We start from the raw sequence: 9,817 nt of genomic DNA on the forward strand, positions 1-9,817 counted from the left end.
TATTCCTGGGTGCTCTTTTAGCCGACCTCAGTGAGGTCAGTCAGGGGCTCCTGGACAGACATGGGAGTGACTCAGCCAGGTCATTCCCATCTTCTGGTGAGCACCCAGGAGATGATGATGGCTCGCAGTCGTACTGCACTGTTTTCTGCCGAGCAGCCAGGAAATGACTATGGTTTGCAGTCATACTGCATCGTCTGCTGCTAGCCTAAGATGTAAAAGATAGATGGATCAAAACAAGAAATTGACCCAATTTGTTTTGTTAAATCAACAGACTCCTAAACCCAGGGTTTTGAGTTCAATCCTTGAGGGGGCCATTGTGTGTGACAGTTGTTTGTGTTTCTCCTTGATGAAAAGCCTTCCCTATTGTTGATTTCAATTCTCTGTAAGCCATGTCATCAGTCATCCCGCCCTCCATCAGGGGGATGGCAGGCAATTGTTTTGCACCTTTTTTCAATGCAGCATCAGATGCTGCAAAAGCAAAACCAGGCGAGGAGGCGACGGTAACGCGGTGACGAGAGTGATGAGGACATAGACATGATCATAAACTTCTCACAAAGTACAGGCTGGGCAATGTGCCCAGCAATGTGCACATCATGCTGATGAGCTCTGCTGATGAGTTCTGCATGATCACCAGTGCTGATCAGCTTGCCACGCTGGCCAAACAAGAAATGAAATTCAAAAGTTCGCGGGCCTTTTCCTGTCTGCCTGGCCAGTGCATCTGAGTTGAGAGCGCTGTCCAGAGCGGTCACAATGGAGCACTCTGGGATAGCTCCCGGAGGCCTATACCATCGAATTGCATCCACACTACCCCAAATTCGACCCGACATGGCCGATTTCAGCACTAATCCCCTTGTCAGAGGTGGAGTAAAGAAATCGATTTAAAGAGCCTTTCAGTCGATAAAAAAGGGCTTTGTCATGTGGACGGGTCCTGGCTAAAATCGAGGTAACAATGCTAAATTCAAACTAAAGTCGTAGTGTAGACCAGGCCTCTGCTGACAATATCGCAGCCCTGCTCCCAACCCTCAGCTGATTTTATATAGTTTCCTGGCTTCCCTCTCTGCTCCAGAATGTCCTACGAGCCCCAGCGCTGTGTCCTCACTGCTCGTTCCTTGCCAGGCTGCAGCAGATCCTGTCCCAGCCCCAAAGCAGAGGGAGTGGGGGGAGGAAGGCAGAGATGATCCAGCAAGTGGAAGGGTTTGGAGAGGAGGGGAGCAAGTAAGAGGTGGGATTTTGGGGGAAGATGTTGAGAATGGAGCGGGGCCTTGGGAGAATAGATGGGATGGGGAAAGGGGTCTTGTGGAAAGAGGTGGATCAGGGGGCAGGGCCTTGGGGAATTGACAGCACAGGGCATGGGGCCTCAGATATCCAGTTAAAAGCAATTAGAAAGGTGGTATCCTATGGGAGAATGCTTGTACACAAAGGGATTCCTCAGTTTGTCACTCAGACACAGCACAGAAAAACCAGGAAAGGATTTAATGTCACTTTGACTGTCCAGTAAGTGACTGAGGGAAGGGGGCCCAGCACCATGTCACCAGCCAGCTCTGCACAGACTTCGGTCTGAAAGCCAGAGCACCAGGAGAAAACGTTAGGCCCCTTTATGAGTAAAGAGCCAGAGAAGCCTGCCCCGGATCTGTTTGGTCCTCACCCCGTAGATGATGGGGTGCAGCATGGGGGGCAGCAAGAAGTACACATTAACAATAAGAACATGGAAATGCAGGGGCACATTTTGGGCAAATCTGTTCATGAGGGAGATGATGAGACCTGGGATGTAAAAGGCTAAAATGACAAAGAGGTGGGAGCCGCAGGTTTCAAAAGTCTTGAGCCGGGCGTCCTTTGCGGGGAGGCTGAAGATGGCCCTGAGGATCTGGATATAGGACACAGCGATAAAAATCCCATCCATACCAATCACACAGAATTGCACAAAGAGGCCGTAGTAACTACTAACACGGGTGTCAGCGCAGGCCAGGTTCACCACAGCTATGTGTGCGCAGTATGGCTGGGGGATGATGATGGTTCTACAATAAGGCCATTGTCTTGCCAGTAAGGGATAGGGAAATACAACAATGCAACCACGCAGCACCATGGCCAGCCCAATCTTGGCCACCAGGGGGTTCGTCAGGGTCATGGAATGTCTCAAGGGATTACAGATGGCCACGTAGCGATCCAAAGCCATGGCCAGGAGGATCCCAGACTCCATCACATAGGAGCAGTGAATGAAGTACATCTGAGTGAGGCAGGCACTGAAACTGATCTCCTTGTAATTGAAACAGAAGATTGCCAGTATTTTGGGCAGGATGGACGTATAAAAAACCAGGTCGGTGATAGCTAGCATGCAGAGGAAATAGTACATGGGTTTATGGAGGCTCTGCTCCATCTTCACAATGAACAGGATGGAAAAGTTCCCCAAGATGGCTATAATGTACATAGTGCAGAAGGGGATGGAGATCCAGACATGGGCTGTCTCCAGGCCAGGAATGCCCAGCAGGATGAAGGTGGAGGGTTTGGTGAAGTCGGTTGTGTTGGAACTTGACATGGAGTAGAAGAGAAGTTGTCCGACTCTGAGGCAGAACAGTGTCACCTGTATGTACCGTACGTTCCCCTGACTTACTGTGTGTGCCGAGGGTCTAGGGTGTTGGTCGCAGTATAAATACCTGGATGGAGAGACAATGTGAATCTGAGACACTATATCCTCTACTGGAGGCTGGTTTCATGGAGGGAGTAGATTGGTCTCTCTTTTCACTCTGATAAATGACAGTTTCATTATTCAGAGAAATGAATTCTGAAGAACTGACCCTACTAATTCCAATTCCATATTTTGTGGTGCTCCCTGCTCAATAAATCCTGCACCTCATGGGGTGGGAACCTTACTAGGCTCCAGTAGAAATCAGGAGTGTGAATACTGATTATCCACCATTGTTCCTTAGGCTTTTCCTACACTGACACGTTTTATTTATGTATTTATTGATTGTCAATAATCCCCTTTTGCCAAAGACACAGTGGCAGCGTACACACTGCAAAGCCACTTTCAACGACAGAACTCCTCAGCGTCAGTGACATCATATAACCATCTCGACAAGACTTTTCCATAAACTTTTTCTGGCAAAGTGCCAGTGTAGACACTGGCGCTTGTTTTGATCACTGTAATTGGCCTCTGGAAGGCGTCCCACATTGCCCATCCTGACTGCTCTGGGGAAGAGTTTAAACTCCTCTCTCCTGCAACAAGGTAAACACTTTCTGCCCCTCCCCCTTTAAAGGCTCTCGAATTTTGAAATTCCCCTTTCTGTTTGCTCGGTGTGGAGTGCTCACGTCACACCTGCCTAGGTTGTCGTGGTGGCTAAATGCTGCGGACACTGTGGAGCTTCTGGAGCTGCTCGGTATTTGGGGAGGAGGCTGTGCAGTCCCAGCTGTGCTCCAGCTATAGGAATGCTGTCAAGGTTTTTCCCCCACGTTGAACTTCAGAGTACAAAAAGTGGGAACCTGCATAAACACTTCTAAGCTTAATTACTAGCTTGAATTTGGTACACTGCCACCAGCCAGAAGTCAGTGTCTGGCACACTTTCTGTTCCCCCAAAACCTTCCCTGGGGAGCCCAAGACCCAAACCCCTTGGGTCTTAAAAGAAGGAGAAATTAACCATCACCCTCCTTTTCTCCCCAGACTCTCCCCTCCCTGGGTTGCCTTGAGAGGTTTCACACTGATCCAAACTCCTTGGATCTTAAAACCAAGAGGAATTAACCATTCCCCTCCTTTTCCCCCCAGACTTTCCCCTCCCTGGGTTGTCTTGAGAGGCTTCTCACCTATTCAAACTCCTTAGAACTTAAAACAAGGAAAAATCAATCAGGTTCATAAAAAGAAAACTTTTAAATAAAGAAAGAGAAAAAGTAAAATTTATCTCTGTAAAATGAGGATGGAAAATTCTTACAGGGTACTCAGATTCATATAGACTAGAGGGTCAAGTATCAGAGGGGTAGCCATTTTAGTCTGGATCTGTAAAAGCAGCAAAGAATGCTGTGGCACCTTATAGACTAACCGACGTTTTGGAGCATGAGCTTTCGTGGGTGAATACCCACTTCTTCAGAAGAAGTGGGTATTCACCCACGAAAGCTCATGCTCCAAAACGTCGGTTAGTCTATAAGGTGCCACAGCATTCTTTGCTGCTTTTATAGATTAGAGGGACTCTCCTCCCGCCACCAGCCTGAGATTCAAAGTTACAGCAAACAGAGGTAAAAATCCTTCCAGCAAAAACACCATTTACAAGTTAAGAAAACAAACATAAGACTAATCCACCTTGCCTGGCTATTACTTACTATTTTGAAACCTGAAAGACTGATTCAGAAAGATTGGGAAAGTCTGGGTGTACCTCTGGTCCCTCTTAGCCCCACGAGCGAACAACGAACAACACAAAAAGCACAAAAAAAGACTTCCCTCCACCAAGATTTGGTCCTCTGGTCAGGTGTCAGCCAGGTTTACTGAGCTTCTTAACACTTTACAGGTAAAAGAGACATTAACCCTTAACCATCTGTTTATGACAAATGTCAGTCCCTAAGGGCAGATTTCATGCAGTGTGTGGGAAAAGTGCTCTGATCGGGACACACTGCTGTACACAGCAAACGTGAAGGAACTGAGGCAAATGTACCACAAGGCAAGGGAGGCAAACAGTATCTCTGGTGCTGTGCCACAGACCTGCCATTTTTATAAGAAGTTGGATGTTGTCGTCACCGGTGACCCCATTTCAACCGCCAGCAGCCCCATGGCTACTTTGGTGGGGGTTCTCCTGTCAGCACACATAATCTACCTCTCTGAGAGGTGGTAGCTAGGTCAATTTAAATTCTTCGGTAGACATGATACTTTATATACCAGGGTTAGACTGATATAGCTACATCTCTCAGTGGTGTGATTTTTTTTTTTTGCTATAGCAAAAAAGAGAAAATACAATTTTAATTTGTATTAGCAGAGGCAGAGCATGCAAGTCACATGAGGGGATAGTAGCAATTTTCTTGGCCCTGGTTAGACCTCAGCTGGAGTATTCTGTCCAGTTTGGGTCTCCAATATATAGGAAGAACATACAGAAACTGAAAAGGATCCTGATGAGAGTGACAAAGACGATCCACAGGATGGAATGCAAGTCATATGAGCAAAGGCTGAAGGAAAAGGGTATGTTTAGTTTGGAAAATGGAGGATTAAGGGGGGACATGACAGCAGTCTTGAGATACTTGAAAGGCTGCCATTAAAACTATGGAGGAGTGTTGCACATAGGGCAGGGAAGAGGCAATGGTTTTAAACTACAGCACAGCAGATTTAGATTTAATCTCAGATAAACTTCCCAAATGTAAGAACAGATGCCCTGGCAGGTTGTGAAAAGTCCTTCACTGGAGGTTTTCAACGTGAGGCTAGATAGTCATCTGTCTTGGATGGTTTCAACACAACAAATCCTGCAACTTGGCAAGGGTTAGACTGGCTGATCATTGCAGCCCCCTTCTAACTCTATCGCTCTTTGATTCCATGATATGAAATCGTAGTGCAGACCAGTTCTTACTCAAAGACAAGTTATGGAGCTCAGTACTGGGGTAACTGGGTGAAAGTTAATGTCCTCTGTTATAGAGGGAGGTCACACTGGATGATCTAATGAACCCTACAAATCTATCTATATAGAAAGTAGTTCAGGCATTTAAATTTATTCTGTCTCATAACACACTGACAAGAGAACATTCATTTACACTGAAAAAATGAACATAGAAAATTGATTAAAAAAAAGTTCTTACATAATCCATATTTGGCCTGTGGAACTCCTTGCCACAGATATTATTGGAGCAAAGAGCTTAGCTGAATGGGAGTCACAAATGGATTGGCCATAGTTAGTATTGATGGTGTTACCAACCATAGTTAAGTCTGTCTTACACCATCAACTACAAGACTTCATTTTCAGTTGCCTATAAATTTGCTAAACATTAGCACGCTGCTGGCTCCTGAGGTTTTACTCAATTCTTACTCCAGACTGGATGTTTTTTTCTGGATGACCTGCTTGAGGGCTTTTCTTCACTTTAAACACGACAGGGGGGCTGCCATAGCTCTTCATGAGGGCCTGAGCAAACTGCAGCCTTCAGCCTCCGAATCTGGCCTTGTCCTGGACGTCTACTAACAACTTTCATCCAGAAGGGTCCATTGTGCCCCTGAATTGCAGCCACCTCAGGGCTGCAGCTCATCACCAAGGGGCACAGCAAAGAGGGACATTTTGGCCCAGGATACTAGAGCAAATTCAGCACCTGTGGCAAGGGCCCTGGGATGTTTGGTGGCTGTGTGGAGCAGAAATAAAAACAAATCTATTCTCTACCCCATCATGCATACGTTACACTTGGTTTGTTGAACAGCAAGAGATGGTACCTGTGATTTCTGAGATGGAAGCCTCTTCGCTAGGAATCCCCCTCAGGTAGCCGTGTCCCACACCTCTCTCAGCTCAATATCTGCAGCAGCATCCCATGCCGAGAGCTGACACAGGATGTGCAATGTTTATTATATAGCTCTGTGCAATCCCAGTGGGATTCGCTCAGCCTCTAGGGGAGAAGCGGCATCTGGATGCAAACAGCCTGGAGACCAGAGACACTCTAGCCAATGTCTTTCTTTCCATGTCTGCGCTTCTGTGTTTTTTGTCCAGATTTAGGAGTAAACAGTAATTAAGGGACCTTCCCAAAGGGAGATGAGAACTCTTGGGCTCTGCGCTGAGTCAGAGAGGAATTGGCTGCTCTGTGTATTTGTGTATATTTAAAAATTATAGTTGATTACTTAGAAACCTAGGGATTTTGCCTTTGTCTTTTAGGATCGAATGCCGTGTAAATGCCCAGGATGGATGGGCAGATAGTAGACAGATAGATTTGGAGAAAGATGACTGAGGGGAGACATGAAAACTTTCTGGAGGCACAAGGGATTTTCACTAATGGATTAGAGATCAATAATTCTCATCAGTAACTATTATCATACCTTGTAGAACCTTTCACTGATGGATCTTCCAAAATCCTAGCAAAGGAAAGTCACTATGAACATATCCCCATTTATCCATAGGCAACCTGAGGTACAGGGAGACATGACTTGGCCAAAATCAAATAGAGAATGACAGACAGAACCCAGGAGTTCTGAGTTCCCTGACATAAAAAACGGTCTCTCCATCAGTAACTGAGCGCATGATAAGTGGGAAATGGAGTCATACTGTTGTAGGGCCTCTTCACTGGGTAGGAGTGAGGGACTTCTACAGGGTGCAACCTGAAAGAGGGGCTCCCGTGAGCCCTCTCACATACCAGCCTGGGCCCCTCTCACACGGTGAGGCTGTGAAAAGCTGCAAGCCCCTCCAGGTCTTGCACTTACATATCCATATGCAGACAGAGACACACCCAGCTGCAGTTACGTGAAAGCTTTCAAAAGCCATCCCTGAACCAGCAATAGAGAGGCTCCAGCCAGTTCCCCCAACTCCCCAGCCTAGGATCTCAGAGCTGTGCTGTCTTGCCCTTGTCAGAAGACTGACCAGTGTACGTTTATTGCCCTGTCCCTTTCCCTCAATGGGTAGAGGACAATGCACCAGCCCCTGTTCCTGAGCAGATTACCCTTTATATGTCAAAGATACTGTTTTCGATAAATAAATAGAAAGCAGATGTACTAAGTACAGAAAAAAATTATTGTAAGTCATTATAAATCATAGAGAACAGATCAAAGTTGTTTACTTAAGAAATTTAAAAAAATTACAATGTCAGTTCTATACCCTAGACAGGATATCAATCAAGAAGTGTCTCACCCTGAGGAAACAAACAGTTCACTCATCTTTCATACCCAGGCTAGAAATTCCTTCAGCTTGGGCCAACATCACTCGTTCAGTCCTTATTCTTAAGGTGGTTCTGGGTGTTGAGTTGTGGGGAGAGTGAGGCCAAGTGACAATGTCACTTTCCGCTATTATAGCTTCTGCCATGTAGAGGGAGCTTCATTTTTCCAAGCAAAAGCCCCAGCACAGTTAGTGGAAAAGTTCAGCCACAAGATGCAGCCCAGTGTCACATGAGCTGGTCAAGTGCCCTTGCCTGCTTTGATGAGTCATAGCAGGGGCCATTATCCATATCCTGGCTAGAATATTCACAGGAAAGTCCATCAGGTGGGGATAATCTTCTTCTAAAGCCTAAAAATGGTTTCTTAATGCACCATTTCCATGAATGGTTCATTCATAATATGCTGGTTAGATCAGCTGTAAACTACATTGTGGCTGTTACTGAGGAGCAAACACATTTGAAATCAGGGGAGGGATGGCTCAGTGGTTTGAGCATTGGCCTGCTAAACCCAGGCTTGTGAGCTCAATCCTTCAGGTAGCCATTTAGGGAACTGGGGTAAGATTCTGTTTGGGGATTGGTCCTGCCTTGAGCAGGGGTTTAGACTATATGATCTCCTGAGGTCCCTTCCAACCCTGGTATTCTATTATTCTACTGGTACATTGTCAATATTCATAACTTTAGGGACAAAAATAATACATACATATAACGAGGGTGATCATGTTCAACAAATCATAACTTTTCCATTGATATGTTACCTGACAAACTTTATATAAAACACATCAAATCATATCACCATAGTAAATATGGGGACACGAGGGCATTGCTTGGGGCACATATCAGACCTCACTCCTTAGTTTACTGCAGAAATACTTGTCAATGACTAATGCAGCGGCAGTGTGCCCAAGGCCTTAACTAGCTTTTGCCCATGCAACTCCCAAGTGTTGCAAACATTGTGGTGTTACCCACAGGTGTTCTTGCAAAGCTCTCTGTACCTTTCAACACTTTGTAGATCAGTCTAGTGCCTAAAGTCAAAAGTCAGCAAGTGCCTTCTCTGGGTCACTAGAAAAACTCTATTTATGTCTCTGCAGAATTGCTTACCATTGTACTTTTCCAACTGGTGATATCTCAACACCGATATTCAACAACTCCATGAGGTGGCGTGACTCAATTTCACCATTCACACAGCAGACCAGGTTTATTATAGGTTTCCTAATGAGAAAAGCTTTGAACCTCCTCACAGAAGTTAGCTGAGAAGCACTGTCCCCATACTCATAGCATGGCTACTAGCTTCCCCAAAATCATAGGATTTACAATCAATACTAAATTCTTTGCTATAAGGTTTATATATCAAACTTTGCATCATCAGATTTAACACTATCACCATGCATTGGGTCGTTCAATTCCTCTATGAACCTTGGCATGTATTTAGTTACTGTTTTTCCTTCCCCCTCAGTGTCCTGTTCAGTGGGGATCTCAGTCTAAGGTTATCTTTGGTGTCTTGGTATGCCGGGGTGAGGTAAGGATGTAAGGGGACTTTGCATGTTCGCTAGGCCTCTGTGGAGTATAGAGGAATGGGGTAAAATGGAAAATGCTTCCCATCAAGTGTAAACCCCTCTGTCTGAGCTTTATTCACAGTAGACGTTTGTGTCTGCCCAAAATTGTCAGCTAGAGAAGACATTTCATCCACAGTGTTCACCCTTTGTCCCAGAGACACTGTTTTACATCATCTTTACATATATTTAAGAAATACTCCTGAGCAACAACATCAAACATTCCTTTAACGCTTCTAACACCTTTGCCCCTTGCCCACTTTCCCATCAAATCTTTCATTTTGTTTACATATTCCACATTACTTGTTATCAGCAGCACTCTTAGGATTTGTAAATTTCACTCTGTGTATTTCAGGGGTAATCTGAAATTGTTTCAAAACCATTTATTTGAATTTAGAATAATCCAAAAGATTCTCAATTGGCATTTTATTGACTATATCCAGAGCTTTACCAGTTACCTTTGAAAT

General features: G+C 45.2%; 1 protein-coding gene across 1 annotated transcript; it reads right to left on the bottom strand.

Moving 5' to 3' along the window:
- Positions 1 to 1,585: 1,585 nt before the first annotated feature.
- LOC127052771 (olfactory receptor 52M1-like) lies at positions 1,586 to 2,533 on the bottom strand. The gene has a single exon (XM_050956822.1). The coding sequence runs from the start codon at positions 2,531 to 2,533 to the stop codon at positions 1,586 to 1,588; it is 948 nt and encodes a 315-aa protein (XP_050812779.1).
- Positions 2,534 to 9,817: the final 7,284 nt, after the last annotated feature.

This window comes from Gopherus flavomarginatus, chromosome 1 (assembly GCF_025201925.1).
Source record: "Gopherus flavomarginatus isolate rGopFla2 chromosome 1, rGopFla2.mat.asm, whole genome shotgun sequence".
In the NCBI taxonomy this organism is placed as follows: Eukaryota; Metazoa; Chordata; order Testudines; family Testudinidae; genus Gopherus; species Gopherus flavomarginatus.

Excerpts from the sequence above, each read along its gene's own strand:
- LOC127052771 (XM_050956822.1), bottom strand. The coding sequence starts at position 2,533 with ATGTCAAGTTCCAACACAACCGACTTCACCAAACCCTCCACCTTCATC.